At 40.8% G+C, this 17,435-nt stretch overlaps 1 protein-coding gene, 1 long non-coding RNA gene and 1 pseudogene across 5 annotated transcripts; 1 reads left to right on the top strand and 2 right to left on the bottom strand.

Moving 5' to 3' along the window:
* Positions 1 to 1,479: 1,479 nt before the first annotated feature.
* Positions 1,480 to 1,578, bottom strand: LOC114674936 (U6 spliceosomal RNA; annotated as a pseudogene).
* Positions 1,579 to 4,014: 2,436 nt separating this feature from the next.
* Positions 4,015 to 5,079, top strand: LOC144340466 (uncharacterized). Its single transcript, XR_013416580.1, has 2 exons — positions 4,015 to 4,097; positions 4,975 to 5,079. It is a non-coding gene; the product is annotated as an uncharacterized LOC144340466 (long non-coding RNA).
* A 199-nt stretch (positions 5,080 to 5,278) lies between these two features.
* CACYBP (calcyclin binding protein) lies at positions 5,279 to 17,207 on the bottom strand. 4 transcript variants are annotated; one of them, XM_077989838.1, is made up of 7 exons: positions 16,422 to 16,622; positions 14,609 to 14,869; positions 11,806 to 12,025; positions 9,490 to 9,586; positions 9,132 to 9,231; positions 7,643 to 7,740; positions 5,279 to 6,163 (listed from the first exon to the last, which is right to left on the bottom strand). In XM_077989838.1, the coding sequence occupies exons 3-7, from the start codon at positions 11,909 to 11,911 to the stop codon at positions 6,007 to 6,009; spliced, it is 558 nt and encodes a 185-aa protein (XP_077845964.1). In that variant the 5' UTR covers positions 11,912 to 12,025; positions 14,609 to 14,869; positions 16,422 to 16,622; the 3' UTR covers positions 5,279 to 6,006.
* Positions 17,208 to 17,435: the final 228 nt, after the last annotated feature.

Genomic DNA, 17,435 nt, shown 5'->3' with positions numbered 1-17,435 from the left:
AGTCCTTGAAGGTTTCCATCCAAAGAGGAAGAGTTTTGTTGGAACAGTATATATTCCACATTTTTATGTTTATTTAATTCATAACAGAAATGAGTAAGGGTAGCACAAAGTTCTCATTCAGTAACTCAACAGTGTGATCAGCCCAGTGATAAAAATACACATATTGAAGTACCTACTTAACATCAGGAAAATATTCCTGGAGAACTTATTAATAAATCAGGAGGTGAGGGGTGAGATTTTTTTCTGCACACAGAGGGAACAAAAGCACAAAGAAGCAAAGGCACTCTAGCATCGGAGAACCACAGTCACTTCAGTGGATCAGATATATGAAGCACAAGACAAGGCTCATATAGTGGAGGATCTCACAAATCATGTGAAGGAATTAAGACTGACATACCAGGTATTAGATAGTTTTAAGCACAGGAATGACATCATCAGTTGGTAACACAGGTAAGTGATGGCTGTGTGGCAGATGGCCATGAGAGGAAAAGGCTACAGGCAAGACAACCAGTTAGGAGGATGTCTTAATTGTTGAGGAAGATGAAGGCCTGAACTAACGTTGTGGTATTTACTAGAGAAGAGAGGACAGATTTTTAAAGTTTTAGGAAAGAAAATTGGGCAAGACTTACAAGACTGATTATATCTAAGAGGTAAAGATGGCTCTCTCAGTTCCTGATAAAAGTGTCTAGATAGATGGTAGAGGGCAACTCCAAGATAGAAAATTTGGAAAAAGAACAGATTTAGGGGAAACAGAAGATAAGTGAGTTCAGGTTCCAGTCATGCAGTGTTGGAGATGCCTGTGTCATCTGATGAAGACTAGTATGCAGCTGGATAGCAGAGTCTGAAACTCAGGTGGAGGTGAAGTTATGAGGGAATTATCACAATCTAATTTGGATTCATATTTCTTAAATATGTATGACAACTTACCAACTGGAATGTTCTAGCTAATAACTAGTAACTAGTGTTAATCAAATCATAACTAGAACAATCAGATTTACTGATTTCTGGCATATCATTGAAAGGACACCCCACATCTTTTTGGTTTGTTTGAATAAGTCCAAGTATGATCCATGTATTTCATTTGGTTGCTACATCTCTTACATCCCTTTTGTTCTATAAACCTCTTCTCCACAACTTTATGTCATTCATTTGTGGGAGGAACCGGGCCATTTTTCCTGTAGAATGTCCAACATTTAGCTGTTTGCTTCTTTCGTGTGTTTTTAAATGTATTCCTGTCACCCAAATTCCCTATAAACTGGTAGTTACATTGAGACTGGCCTAGATTCAGGCTCCGTGTTTTGGAGATGAATTTTCATCAGCAGTGCTGTGTACTGTTACACCAGAAGGCACGTTATCTGTCTGTCCAACTTTGAATGCTGCTTGACCAGTAGGTTCAGGTGGGATCAGCCTGGTCCCTGCATTTGAAGTTAACCATTCATTAACCTGCCACTCAATGGTTTTTGCTTTTTTTTGTTTTACAGCATTTTAATATACTTCACAAATTTGCATGTCATCCTTGCACAGGGGCCATGCTAATCTCTGTATCATTCAATTTTAATATATGTGCTGCTGAAGCAAGCAGTTTTTGCTTTTCATTGATGATTGTTACTCTGATCTGTTGTTTTATTAAGGTTTGCAATTGTAGTTTTCTAATTCCATAATTTTTCTGTATTGGCTAGAATTTTTCTGTCAAGAACTTTTCCTTATCAGCAATTTATTTTCCTGAAATATATTTCTTCAAGATAAATGCATCATTCTTTAACAATTTTTAGAGTAAATGAGTTGGTGCTCTAGCCAATGAAAATGGTAACAATCATTTATTTTTCACTGTAGTGAACTTGCAAATTTTGTGTATATTGTTTCAATCTATTCCATTCATTATTTCTTGATGCTCAAATTGTCCCATTACCAGTGGGAGCCCCTTAAGTTGTTTACTGTATCCTACTGAATTGGTACAGAATTATTCAGTATTTCCTTGCTTTCTGACATAAGCTAACCCAGGTCTACTTTGTCCATTTCCTGCCTCAGACACTTTTTCCAAGGGTTCGTGGACCTTTTTGTAGGAATAGTGTTTAGAGACCACACTGAGCACTAGGCAGTGCTGATGGCTATTATCATCATTGCATTTAGGTCCTTTCAGCGGGCCTACCTAGGCAAGTCTTTTTTTAAAAGGTAAAAATAGACCGGGTGCGGTGGCTCACGCCTATAATCCCAGCACCTTGGGAGGTTGAGGCGGGTGGATCATTTGAGGTCAGGAGTTTGAGACCCAGCCTGGCCAACATGGTGAAACCCTGTCTCTACGAAAAAATACAAAAATTAGCTGGGCGTGGTGGCACACACCTATAGTCCCAGCTCCTCGGGAGGCTGAGGCTGGAGAATCCCCTTGAACCTGGGAGGCAGAGGTTGCAGTGAGCTGATATTGCACCACTGCACCCCAGCCTGGGCAACAGAGCAAGACTCCGTCTCAAAAAAAAAAAAAATGGTGAGTTTTTATTGATTTTAGAATGTATTTAATACAAATACAAAAATTTTAGCTCCTAATGACATCAGCCTGTTTACCTTTATCATAAATTATATTGAAAGTTTCAATATAATTTTACTGCTAACACTAGTAATTAGAGTTTTAGATTCACTTGTGGTTTTTTTGTCTTTAGAATCCATCTCACTACCAATGGGTGAACACTTGTGTTCTAGTTATTTGATAGTAGTTTGTACTACCAACTTGATGTATATACATGCTGTAGTTTGAACATTTGTGTACTTCTAAAATTCACATTGCTATCTAATTCACAATGCATTGACATTATTAAGAGGTGGGGCCCTTAGGGGGTGATTAGGCCAGGATGGCTCCACACTCATGGATGGGATCAGTGCCTTTCTAAGAGGGCTTGAGGGAGAGTTTGTCCCTTTTACCCTTCCGATACTGCAAGAAGGCACCATACTGGAAGCAGAAAGCAAGCCCTTACCAGACACCAATCTACTGGTGCCAAATCTTAGACTTCCCCAGCTTCCAGAAGTACAAGAAATAAATATTATTTATGAATTCTTAGTCTGTGGCATTTTGTTACAGCAGCAGGAATAGACTAAGACAATGTGTTGGTGGGTTTAGGGTCATTTTTTACTTCATCAATCATGTTAAATTTTAGATGGTTCTAACATCAAAACTCTAGAAAAAGTTATTCACAGACTAGCTTCCATCCTCATCTCCTTCCTTCCCCTGCTAACAATTTTTATTAGCTTTGGGTTTACCCGAGTTTCTTTTTGAAACATAAGCAAATACACCTATGTGCATACATTCGCATTTCTCACCCTTTCTTACACAAACCCAGTGGGTATACCATAAATGTTCTGCACTTTGCTTTTCCCCTTACTCTATCCTGGTGACCATTTTACATTATACAGAAATCTTCATTGTTTTGTGACTCCCTCATGTGGATGAACCGTAATACTTTCCTGTTTAATACACTTGGGTATTTCTGATCTTTTGCATATAGCATTCCAAATTTTTGTAAATGCACCTTTCAGAGCCCAGAAAGAAGTTAAAATTCTGAGTCAGAGGATAAATGCATATGTAATTCTGATGGTTATTACCAAATACTCTTTTTGAGACAAGAGTCTTACTCTGTCACCCAGGCTGGAGTGCAGTGGCACAATCTTAGCTCACTGCAAACTGTGCCTCCCGGGTCCAAGTGATTCGTGTCCCTCAGCCTCCCAGGTTCAAGTGATTCTCGTCCCTTGGCCTCCCAGGTTCAAGTGATTCTTGTTCCTCAGCTTCCCGAGTAGCAGGCATCTGCCACCATGCCCAGCTAGTTTTTTTTATTTTCAGTAGACAGGATTTCGCCATGTTGGCCAGGATGGTCTCAAACTCCTGACCTCAAGTGATCCGCCCGCCTTGGCCTCCCAAATGTTGGGATCACAGGCGTGAGCCACTGCACGCACCTAAATACTCTTGAGTGTTAACCAGAGTTTAACTTTTTCATTCCATTCCCATATATGTGTCCTTATTTCTCCACAGCCTCAACACTGAATACATTTGTTTTTAAACTTTTTCCAGTGACAGGTAAAAAGAAACTGTGGTTTATTCTCTTCTGAACAAGGTAAGCATCTTTACAGGTTAAAGATCATTTACATTTCTTTTTGTATGAAGTATTCTTAATTATTGGAATCCTCTCAATACATTGTTTGCTTTGGGTTGTGGTGGGGTTTTTCTTGTCCTATAAACATTTTTATGTAGTTAAAACTGATCAAATTTTGTTTCTTCTAGGTTTTAAGTCACATATAATGTAGTTTTCCCCCATTTTCTTCTAGTATTTGTATGCTTTCATTTTTTTTTTTTTTTTTTTTTTTTGAGACGGAGTCTCGCTCTATCGCCCAGGCTGGAGTGCAGTGGCCTGATCTCAGCTCACTGCAAGCTCCACCTCCCGGGCTTACGCCATTCTCCTGCCTCAGCCTCCCGAGTAGCTGGGATTACAGATGCCCACAACCTCTCTCGGCTAGTTTTTTGTATTTTTTAGTAGAGACAGGATTTCACCGTGTTAGCCAGGATGGTCTCCATCTCCTGACCTCGTGATCCGCCCATCTCGGCCTCCCAAAGTGCTGGGATTACAGGCTTGAGCCACCGTGCCCGGCCCATATGTTTTCATTTTTACAATTAGATCTTCAGTCTGCCTGGAATGTATCTATATGCCTATTTTCAGTTATCTTACCATCATTAAAAACCAATCTTTATCCCACTTTTACCATATTCTGTAACTTTCATATGCATTGTGTCTGCTATTCTGTTCATGTATCAACACCAATTACAGAGGCATAATGTGTTTCAGTATTTACTTACAGCTATCCTATACATAAGCTGTTGCTGTATTGTAAATCCTACCACTTTTTCCAAATTCCCATATTAATTGTGGCTTTAGTTTACCCTTTTGGATTTTTCCTGTGTGTCTAATGGCTTTTTTTTTTTTTTAAATGAGACAGGCTCTCAATCTGTTACCCAAGCTGGAGTACAGTGGCATGATCATAGCTCACTGCAGCTTTAAACTCCTGGGTTCAAGTGATCCTCCAGCTTTAGCTTCCTGAGTAGCTGGGATTATGGGCACCAGCCTCCATGCCTGGCTTCAATTGCTTTCTCTGATCTAACTGTGTTGGTTAATACCTCCAATAAAATATAGTAATGGAGATCACAGGCACTGGTCCTGACTTCAGGGGCAATAGGAATAATTCCTACTAGAAGCCTCATTTTTCTGACATACTCCTAGGCAAATAAATCATAAAACTGTTCTAATGAAGAAAAACTTAACTTTATTGAGCATAGGAATAGACGGGCTTTCAGATTATTTTTTGCTTTATGGTTATTACTTTCATAAACCATCTGATCCACGGCAAAACTAACTGGTACCATACAAAGATGTGTGTCTATTATTGTCATGTTTAGATTTAGTTTCTATTCTATATTCATTGACAAACATATTTCAATCTAGATAGAAACACCTGTGATTGAATTAGTGCATGGTAATGCATGGCATACACATTGCTTAAGGTGGTAATAAGGGGTCAGATGCTCTACAGCAACCTTCAAGCACAGGTACCGATCTGCATTTTATGCAAAACTTCAGGTTTTACTCAATTTTTACACTGGTGGAAGCTGATGTCAGTAACTTAAAGGCAAGCAAATACTTTTCCAATTCTTAGCTGAACAAAAAATACACACAATGTAGCGTTTTTATTGGGCAAGACTTGCTTTTTATATTTCACATGAGAATGCAATTATAACCCTTCCTTGAACAAAATGACCAAGGTACTAATAAAACCATCTTTGCAGGAGTGTTTAATAAGCATATTTTATTTAAATAAATCCTCCAGTAGGAAATGGAGAATTCACTGCCTTTACTTAGAAGGCTATGTAAATAGCTATCTGTCAAATTTATATATGCAGCTCACCAATATTCCCTTACTGGAAACATCAGTATTTCCACATCACATCACAGTTCCCAAAAGGACCTCAAAGTCTCAAAATTCCGTGTCTCCTTTGGCTTGCTTCTCTCTTGATTCCACCCAGGCTTTATTAATGGTTCTCTTCATATCATCATCTCCATCTTCATAAATTTTCTTTAGAACATTCATCAATCCCTCACTAGGATCTGTTTCAGTGTCATAGGAGGGCTTCCTTTAAAAAGAAAATATATACAACAATGGAGAAATGAAGGCACGGGGGAAGATACTATAATTCAGGTTGTTAACATTGGCAGGAAGTAGAGGGATAAGAGGGAAGACAGTGTATCCAAAGATATTCACAATCAAAATGGCACGCCTAAGTTCATCTTAATGAAAACACCACACACCTACCAAGCATGCACACACTTGGTGCATGAAAGAGGTCATCAAAATAGTAAGGGGCTGTTTTTAGGCACAGGGATTTCCCATGTTTTTTTTTTTTTTTTTTTTTTTTTGAGACGGAGTCTCGCTCTGTCACCCAGGCTGGAGTGCAGTGGTGCGATCTTGGCTCACTGCAACCTCCGCCTCCCAGGTTCAAGCAATTCTGTCTGCCTCAGCATCCCAAGTAGCTGGGATTACAGGCACGTGCCACCATGTCCGGCTAATTTTTGTATTTTTAGTAGAGATGGAGTTTCACCATGTCAGCCAGGCTGGTCTCAAACTCCTGACCTCAGGTGATCCACCGCCTCGGCCTCCCAAAATGCTAGGATTACAGGCATGAGCCACCCCGCCTGGCCTCATTTTTAACAGGTAAAATAAGTAAGGATTTGGGAGGTCGAGACGGGCGGATCACTACGTCAGGAGATCGAGACCATTCTGGCTAACACAGTGAAACCCCGTCTCTACTAAAAAATACAAAAAACTAGCTGGGCAAGGTGGCAGGCGCCTGTAGTCCCAGCTACTCGGGAGGCTGAGGCAGGAGAATGGTATGAACCCGGGAGGCGGAGCTTGCAGTGAGCTGAGATCCGGCCACTGCACTCCAGCCTGGGCAACAGAGCCAGACTCTGTCTCAAAAAAAAAAAAAAAAAAGTAAAGATTTGATTTTCTAACTTGTTTTCATTTTTTAAAAGCATGTTTCCTCATAATTTGGAAAAAAAAAATTGAGGGAAAATCACAAACATTACACATGGATGTACCCTGAAGCTCATGTATTTTATAATTAGAAAAGCTCTCCTCTTAAGCCTGAGATACACAGATCTGGACCTGAGTCTTGAATTAGTCAGTACCTCTAGAAGATGAACTGACCTAGAATGCAAGTATCATTGAATAAACATTTTTAAAAGGTCATTATTAAGGAGGATAAAAATATTTTATCTTTTTCACTCTAAACCAGTGACAATGAAAACAACTACGTATCACAAACATCTGAGAAATTTAAAACATACAGGGGTATCTGAGCCTCTCTCGAACTACTGAAACAGAGTATCTGGGAATAGGCACAGTATTTGTATAGAAGTGCCTAGGGTTAACAACCACACTAAAGAGCCAACTGTTAACTACAAAGACCTTAAAAAGCAACTTGCTGGACGCGCCCTCTTCAGGTAGTTTCTGACAGTTGAAAGCAGAAATATATTATCCATAAAGACAAACTTAAAAATCTATGATCTGAAACAATACACTAAAATTCTTTAAAAAATGAAAGTAGACTCACTCTTTTTCTTTGCACTCTTTTTCAACCTGGGTCAGGTAATCCCACCTTGTGTTTTCCACTTTCTTTCTACACAATATAAGAACTGTATCAGTCTTGACCTGGAAGAAAAGCGGGAAAACAAATACAGCTTAGAAGACAAAACAATTATTTAATTAATCAAGTCCCTAGTATGTATAGACTTATTTGGGGTGCTAGTAATACTTGTATGAATAGGCCAAAATCTGAACATTCATGGCGTGAAAAGACCGTAAATAAGTAAAACTTGAATACCGTCATATCCTAGAAAGTGCTGGCAAGACAAAGCAGGTGTTAATGGGGGTGGGAGCAGGAACTTCATTAGGAAGGCCTCCCTGAGGCAAAATCTGAGCTGAAGCTTAAGGTCAGGAGAAGGCAGCTGGCAGAGCCATGTAGAATGGCTCCAAGATGGGATGATCTTCGTGTGTTTGAGGAGCAGGAGGAGTGGCTGGATTTTAGTGACTGAGAGAGATAGTAATATAATAAGAGGGGTCGAGGATAGGCAAGAAACCAAGTCACATAAGGCAGTATGGAGCAAGGTGAGGCATTTGGAAAGTGTGAAAGAAGGGCAATGAATGTACAGGTCTTTAAACAATGATCAACACGACTTCTAGGGATCTTTTGGTACTCTACGTACGGGACTAGTGGATGCGGAAGGGTGCAGGAATACAGCAAATCCAACTATATTTGAGTATCACCTGTAAGCTGTTAAGTAATTATGTATTATAAAAACAGATGGCAGAATGGCATATGTATATACCTAATGCATTAAACTTCATTTATTCAAATTAGGCAGAAAAGAGGGACTATCTGATTTAGTAAAAATTATAAAGAGTAGTTTTTAAAAGACAGTTTCCTTATTTTTATAGCTGTTTCTAACTCCAAGGAGGCTAAGTGCTTAAGACCTCCTTTTATGTATATGAGTATTATGCACAATGCCAACACTACCATTAATTTAAGCACTTTACATATGGTATTGCACTTCAGTGTATCATTTCAACTTTGTGAAATACATTATTACTATTGCATAAATGCAGAAACTGAGGCACAGAGTGATTAAGCTGCCAAAGGTCACAAACAATAAGCGGTAAACCTGGCATAAAACTCAAGTCTCACTCTTAACTACCTTCAAACGTTTACTTCCTTCCTGATTTTAATGGAATATTCTTACAACAGCCTATTCTTCTACAAAAGGAGTTGGCAAATGTTCTCTGTCAAGGACCACACAGTAAATATTTAGGTTTCACTTAGGGCCATGTGGTCTGCTGCAGCCATTTAACTCTGCCATTGTAGCACAAAAGCAGCCACAAACAACACACAAACAAATAAGCCTGGCTATGTCCCAATGAAACATTCACTAAACAGGCAGTGGTCCCTGTTACAGGACAAATTCATTCCAGTTCATCTCAATTCTAAATCAGCTAGGTTCAATCTGGTAAGGTTTCAGAATATTACGACCAAAAAAAGCACTCACTTTTTTTGAACTGCCTTCCACAGAGATGGGTTTCAAGAGATTGTTCACAATCATGGAGTAACTCTTCCCATTTAGATTCTTTACCAAAAGATCGAATGACCTGCAACACAATGGTGAATACATCATCTTTCTAGTTCTATGAAAGGTACTCTTACTCCATCAGAGTGGAAAAAAAGCTGCTAGCTTTATTTCAGGGTGTGCATTTGGCCAGTTAATGCTCACCTCTTGAAAGTAGTTGTAAAGGATAATTAATTCTAAATTTAAGAAGAATTTTAAAAACTGCAAAGAAAAGAGTCTCAAGATAAGGCAATGTTGACTGTTAATGATCATCGTCTTTCCCAATATAATGAGAACTCACCTCTCTGTGAAATGCACCTGCACATTCTCAGTGGGAACTTGATGCACTCCACTCAAGGTAATGTAGATTTTCACAAACTTATCTGACTGATCCCATCCTGGCAACGACAACAAAAGATGGGACATAAGTAAGTCTCTGAAACTATCTCTAGAACAGCAAATGCACATGGCTCATAACTCAGGAAAGTAAAATTATGAAAATCCAGTCATACAAAAATTTGAAACCCAAGAAATTTTCTAGGTTGAGAAATGGAGCCTCAAAGCAGTTAAGTACTCTACCCAAAGTTAGGCATCTAACAAGTGATAGAATTCAGATTCAAATCCAGGTTTCTGAATACAAAGCCTATGCTCTTTTTATCCTTCAGAATAAAAATACGATCACTAAATACATTCTTTAAGATTAGTTCGGCCGGGCGCGGTGGCTCAAGCCTGTAATCCCAGCACTTTGGGAGGCCGAGATGGGCGGATCACGAGGTCAGGAGATCGAGACCATCCTGGCTAACACGGTGAAACCCCGTCTCTACTAAGAAATACAAAAAATAGCCGGGCGAGGTGGCAGCGCCTGTAGTCCCAGCTACTCGGGAGGCTGAGGCCGGAGAATGGCGTGAACCCGGGAGGCGGAGCTTGCAGTGAGCTGAGATCCGGCCACTGCACTCCAGCCTGGGCTACAGAGCGAGACTCTGTCTCAAAAAAAAAAAAAAAGATTAGTTCATTTACTGCTTTTATGGAAACAATTTTGTCCTACATCTAAATATCGGTAGTTCTCCACTAAGCTGGATGGCTAAGTATCAATACTGTCTAATTCCATAACCATTTCTACTTCTCTAAGTAGTATAACAAATGGAATCCTAGCGCTCTTAATTCCTTTCCAGGGCAAAACAGAATGTAAACGACTCCAATTCTTCATCCAAATCTGACAAACCTACTGGTATCTATTAAATGCCATTTCAGTATGTATTATCAACCTACCAGCAAGTCTCTAACCTAGAAGAACTCTGTCAACATACAAGACATATACGCTTCACAAAATACCATCGTATTTGTAGAAAATAAAAAACTTCACAAAAAGCATCTTCTGTTTATCAAGAATATATACATACATATCCCTGACTCTTCCTCACTTAGTCCTACGGAATAGAAACATGCCCCATCCTCCATGACATGTTTTCACACTGCATGCCTGTATCAAAACATCTCATGTACCCCATAAATACATACACCTACTATGTACCCACGAAAATTAAAAAGAAACATAGTGTTGATCAAAAAAATGCCCTAGAGGGTTCCAGAGAACTTCATTTATTAATAGTTTCTTCCCAGTCAGTCCATCCTCCGGTTTGACAAGTTTCTCCCTCAACACAAATCTATGTTCCTGGTTAAAATGCCATAATCCTAAACACCTTCAGACCAGTTTCCCATACTCAACTGAGTACACGGTGCAATTTCATGTAGTACTATATAGTACATCACTTAAGCACGACATACACATGCTTTTCACTATAACAATACTCAAAATAGATCATGCCTTCCAAGTCTCTATTCATGTCCTCTGCTCATGCTGTTCCCTTCCTTTTGCTGAACGTACAGCTCACCCTTCACACTCATCTAATTCTCCCTGTTCCTCACCTCCAGAATTATTTCCTCAGCTATGTTACCTATTATGTGCTAGACATTATTAGCACAAAGAAAAACCAGACTGTCCTTGCTCCAATGAGAGCTCATCACTCTCACTGAAGTTGCACTGCCGCCAAAACAAAAACACTATATACACCACTGAAGGAAAACAGTATTAGTTTTTGCTAATACTGTTTTGCTAATACATTGTTATGCTATGAGTTATACGTCTATGTCCCAACCACACCATGAGAAAGGATTGGGTCTTAGTCACTGTTGTGTATCCGTAAGTCCAAGCACAATAGTGATATACATTAGGTGCTCAAAAATATTTCCTGAATTTAACTGGATTCCTCTCCTCAGTTAATTGTAGTGGTTGGCAGAGTGAAACATAAAACATGATTAAAAACCACCACCACCACCAAAGCGGTGCCTCATATATACTGAATAATTTCAGAATAAGTTCCTTCCTTGTTGCTACTCCTCATCTTTGTAGTAAATCACCTTATTCTTGTTAACAGCTTCTAGAATGTATCCTTTCCTATTTCTATCTAAAGAAAGTTTTATTAAATAAAAACTGATGGGTCTTCCTCCAAGCCACCGAAAACACAGCCTCAAAACTCATTTAAAGATGAATTTGTTAGATCACTATGAGGAATAGGTTGCTCGGAGGCAAAACTGGCCACAGGGAAGCAAGTCATACCATAATTACTGATTTTCACTGTATAGCCCGTTGTAATGGGAGCAACCACAGCAGCTGGTTTTTCATTATCAAGAAGTTCTGCTTTCTTCTGTGATTTCTGTTGCATCTTGTTCTTGATTTCTGTCTCAATCTTGGACTTTTCAGCTGTAAGGGCATCACGTACTCTTTTCCTAGTAGCCTTTTCCAGCAACACCTTTACCTCTTCTAGATCTTTCTGTAGCTGTGTTAAGACAAAAAATAAGTTAGCTATGATCAATAAGGAAATAGCTTGATATTGTGCTTATCACTCATTTCAACTTACTGAAATAAGCACTAAAAATTAAGAGGTTCATCTAAATTTTCTAGGATTGAGTTGCAACTTCAGTTCTTCCCTCCAGCTTATTAACTGTAATTAACTCAAGCTTCCTTTTTTTCCCAAAAGGAAAACTTTGAACAATCTTGAACAAACAATAAATAAGGTAATCAAACCCAAATTTTCCAGTTTATATTTGCTTTAAAATATTTACAAGAAACATCTGCGATTTAAACAGTAAAACAAAGACTTTTTTTTGACAAGGGATTCAGAGATTTCCTTTAACATCTAATCCGAGTGTCATCAGATGTTAGACACTTTTAAAAATTTAAGAGATGAGAGAACACACAGTGACCATGGTAAAATGCTACACAGCAAACTTTACTGAGGTAATGAATGCTCCATTTTCTGTCACTGATTGGTCTTCACTGATCTTCCCACCTCAAATACCTCAAATAAAGAGAGTCCGAATTTTTAAGACAAAATATTAAAAAAAAAAAAAAAAAAATTCTGCTTTTGAGAAAAAGTCTTGCTCTGAAGCTGGGTCAGTCTTACAGTTAGAAGTGTAGGAGTTGGTTGCATAGAAGGTGACAAAAGACCCAAAATGCAACATACTCTTGGAAATTATCTTTTGAAAAAGCCACCACGTTCTCATTTTCTTCTCATGCCAATCCATCATCTATTAAAGTCTACTTCTTTTTACTTTCGAGAGATAGAGGCAACATTTTATGAAATTCAAGAGTTAAAGACAATGTTAGAAAATTATTGAGCCTAAGTCTTTTTCCCCCAATTACCCTCTGACATACTGCAAATACACAAGATCTTTCCAAACAGCTGTTTCACTTCTTACAGTAACTTTACACTCTAGCTTGATACTAGCAACTTGACCAAAAAAATCTTGTGTCACAGCTTGATTATATCAAAAGCTCAATTTAAAAGTCTTTTAGTGCTTTATAACTCAGAATATCAGACGCACAACAGCGTTTGAAAGCCTTTGTTTCTTAATAGTCTTATAAAATGCAATAACAGAACTAATTCTTTTCTTTTACTACTAGTCTTTTATTATCTCATTTAACTCAGATGCCCTAGTTTTGCCTATCTACAACAGATGACATGGTATAAAAAGTTCAACTCTCGCCGGGTGCAGTGGCTCACACCTGTAGTCCCTGCACTTTGGGAGGCCAAACGGGTGGATCACTTGAAGTTAGGGGTTCGAGACCAACCTGACCAACATGGCGAAAGCCCGTCTCTACTTAAAATTCAAAAATTAGGCGGCCATGGTGGCATGTGCCTGTAATCCCAGATACTCAGGAAGCTGAGGCAGGAGAATTGCTTGAACCCGGGAGGCAGAGGTTGCGGTGACCCGAGATCGCGCCATTGCACTCCAGCCTGGGCAACAAGAGCAAAACTCAGTATCAAAAAAAAAAAAGTTCAACTCTGCCCAACCCTCTTGTCCACACTCTCCCCTTCCAAGAACAGCTCATAATACTATGACAAAAACTCTTGCAAACTCGTCTTTTGAGCATAGAACCAAGATGTTTCCGTTCAAAATAATACATTTTAATGGTTTCAAAAAAAAAAACGCTGATTCTACAACTCCTAATTCATAAAATATTGAAATGTAAAATGAAATATAGTAAGTCTAAGTACGAGGTTTTGCTTTTTGACTGAAATAGGAATGCTTTAGCAGAATCAGAAAAGTAATTCAAATTAGGCAAGGGATTCCCCCAATGGCTGAATTCCCAAGCCCTCTTTATTGCCAGTTTTGGCTCTAAATTACTCTTTTTATTATAAAGTATCCACTGAAAAAACTTAAAACTGAGACAGTTCCTCAGTTCTGTTGTTGGCAGACTTGAAACCAAAAAAAGATCTGCTTTTTCTGCACAAATACTTTAAGATGTCCTAGATAGTTTCTTATCTAATTTATCATGTAATTTTCCTTGCCTTCTTGGCATGTATTTGTTTTACGTATATAAAAATTTTATTTCCCTTTTATCCCTACCCGTAACGCATTCAAGCTCTATCTTCCTATTTCCTAATTTTTCACTAGGAGGCATTAACACCAATGTGCCTCAAAAATGGGCAAAGGAATTCAACACACATTTCTCCAAAGATACAGAAATGGACACCAAGAACATTAAAGATGCTCAACATCTTCATCATTGGGTAAACGCATATCAAATTCCCAAGATACCACTTCACACCCAGCAAGATGGTGTTATAAACCAAGAAACAAAAATAGAACACCCCAGAAAATAACAAATGTTGATAAGGATGTGGAGAAACTAGAAGCTTCAAACACTTCTTGTGGAAATATGATGCAACCACTCTGGAAATAGGTCTAACAGTTTCTCAAAAAGTTACCATTTGAACCAGTAATTCCACTCCTAGGTATATACCCCAGAGAACTGAAAACACATCCACACAAAAAACTTGTACACAGCACTCGCAGCAGCATTATTTTTATGCTAGTCAGGAAGTGGAAATAAGCCAGGGCGCCATGGCTCACACCTGTAATTCCAGCACTTTCAGAGGCCGAGGCGGGCGGGCAGATCACTTGAGATCAGGAGTTCGAGACGAGCCTGGCCAACGTGGTGAAACCCGGTCGCTACTAAAAATACAAAAATTAGCAGGGCATGGTGGCGCGCGCCTGTAATCCCAGCTACTCAGGAGGCTGAGGCAGGAGAATCCTTTGAACCCGGGAGACGAAGATTGCAGTGAGCCGAGACTGCGCCACTGCACTTCAGCCTAGGCGACAGAGCGAGACTCCATCTCAAAAAAAGAAGTGGAAATAAATGTCCATAAACGGATGAAAGGATAAACACAATGTGCCATACGCATATAATAGAATATTATTTAGCCATAAAGAGCATGTGTACTAATACACTCTACACCATGGATGAACCTGAAAATGTTAGTGCTAAGTTGAAGAAGCCAAAAAACAAAAGGCCACATACAGCGTGACTCCATTTATATGAAATGCCTAGAATCCGCAAATTCACAGAAAGTATAAGATGAGTAGTTGTCAGGGGCTGAGGGGGAATAGGAAGCAATTGTTTAAAAGACACTAAACGGTTTCTTTTTGGAGTGATGAAAATGTTCTGAAACTAGACAGTGGTGATGGCTACACTACACTGAATATATTTAAAAAAAAAAAAACAAAATACCTGAATTATACACTTTAAAATGGTTAAAAACTTGAATTTTATCTCAAACAAAACAAAAATGAAGTGCCCTTAAATGTCTACTTCTACGTACCTAAACTGAGAACGTTCTCTACTCTCAAGAGGACTAATACTGAGCTATCCACCTGCATGACTGATGTTCTCTCCTAGGGGCACATAGTACCCAAGACCTACCTTAAAAGACTTGTCACAAGATACCTAGATTAATACTAGAACACACAAATCTCAGAGTTTTTCTTCATTTAAAGAAAAGATTTTGAGTTAAAAAAAAAAGGCTTGGGATTTCCCAGTACTTGTTTTCATAAAGCAAATCTAGTTACTACACACACAACACTTAACTGTGAATAACTGTTCCGTCTTCACCTCCCCCTTAGGCCAGGAAATGAGCAATACAAGTACTATCATTCCCATTTTCTAACTGAGCAAACCAAGTCTCCATAAAATTTAATTCTCCAACGTTCAGAGTTTACGGAGCTTTAACACAGGCCATTGGGTTTCTTACTATTAATTACAACTAATTTTCCAAGTTATTTATTTTAAAAATCACATACAGCAGATTGCTGTTTGCCAATCACTGGTTTAAACCCCTAGAAATCATACTTTTTAACAACTCTATGAAACGGATGCTACTGCGACACTGAAAAGCTAAACAACTTGCCCAGAGTAACACAGCTCCTCGTGTGTAGAGAAAACATGACTAAGAGAATTCAAGTGCTAGCACCGAAAACTTCTCACCCTCCAACCGCCCTCTACCATAAACGACACTCATGTTTGCACCCAGCTTTGCTTGAATGAAGCTTCCTGTCCTCTGGCTGGGAAACCAGCGCAGAAAGGGCCTGAGGAACACGCGCAGGGGGCAGCTCTCTCAGACCCACTCCCCGCACCGCCTGCACGGAGAATCGCCGCACACCCCTGCTCCGGCCCGGCAGGCGGGTGGGGTGCGAGGCCGAGGGGAAGCGCGGGGAGCCGACGGCGCAGGAAAGGGCGAATGAGGCGTCCCCCAGGGAAGGCGGCGCGCCGACTGCCGCGGCACCGGGTCGCCGCAGGGCGGCTCAGCCCACGGAAACGGCGGTGGGGCGGGAGGCTGGCACTGCAGCTCCAGCCGGGGAGCATGAAGAAGATGGGGCCGAACCACTTACCTCTTCTGAAGCCATGGGGGCTGGATCAGGCCGAAGGCCCGAGCTGCAGCCGCGCAGAGGAGAGAACAGGAAACGCCGCGCGGAGCCCTCAAACCGAGCGCAGACGCCCACTCGCACGAGTCGCGGCGCCGCAGCCCGCGAGCACACCGACCCTGCGCGAGATCGCAGCCCGCCTCCCGCACGCGACGGATCTGGAACCTTCGCGAGGCCGCCGCCGCCACCGCCCACCGCGAGCACGCTCCACCCGCCAAGCCTGGCCCCACCCCTCCCCGCCTCGCAGAGTGTGGCCCCGCCCCTCCCCGCCCCGCCGAGTCTGGCTCCGCCCGCCTGCCGAATCTCCTAGCAACGCTCAAGTCTCGCGAGCGAACCAGCAGTCCGAGCAGAGTAATGCCTTACTCTCCACCCCGACAACTTTATGTATTGTAATTTGACCGCACTAGGCCAGGCTGCGCAGTCGCAGCTCGGAACCGCTGCCTTAACCCAGCCCCGGAAATAACGTACCGATTTTCGGAGTCCAAGTCGGAAGATGAGTAGAGTCTTCCGTCCGTTCTAGGACACCAGACACACCAGGCAGCCATGTTGTGTAAGGCTAGTCTCTCAGCCTCCGCGAGAAGGCAAAAAATGGGGAGAAGGAGCTGCCTGGTTATGTTCAAACGAGAATGAATGGATATGTTAAGCGTGGAGGACTCCTAATGGTAGCGGTTTGATTTTCAGTGAGTTTGCCGCAGTGGAGACGTCACCGCTCTCTGTCCGCTCCGACCTCGTGTCGTCATCATTGGCCGCGGTAGGAGGTGGAGCTGCGTTGGCCACATGACCCGGCCCCGTGGCGGAAGCCCAGGTCAAGGCCCTAACGAAAGGGTCGGCGTTTGGCCACAGTTTCAGACCCTCCTTTTGTCGTGGACTGTTGAAGCATAATTTCCTGGTGCTTTCGCCTCTTTCACCGACCATTTCAAGAGTCCGTAGTTCTCGCCTGGGTTTGGATTCGGTATAAGTGAGCCTGTTTACCATCAAAGA

The sequence above is a fragment of the Macaca mulatta genome, chromosome 1, assembly GCF_049350105.2.
Source record: "Macaca mulatta isolate MMU2019108-1 chromosome 1, T2T-MMU8v2.0, whole genome shotgun sequence".
NCBI classification, from domain to species: Eukaryota; Metazoa; Chordata; class Mammalia; order Primates; family Cercopithecidae; genus Macaca; species Macaca mulatta.
This window is presented reverse-complemented; position numbering and strand designations above follow the sequence as displayed.

Coding starts and splice junctions, on each gene's coding strand:
- CACYBP (XM_015123421.3), bottom strand. CDS start 11,911: ATGCAACAGAAATCACAGAAGAAAGCAGAACTTCTTGATAATGAAAAA. Junction 9,232..9,489: donor CAGGTGCATTTCACAGAGAG/GTGAGTTCTCAT, acceptor ATTGTGTTGCAG/GTCATTCGATCTTTTGGTAA. Junction 6,164..7,642: donor AAAGAGTGCAAAGAAAAAGA/GTGAGTCTACTT, acceptor TTCTTTTTAAAG/GAAGCCCTCCTATGACACTG.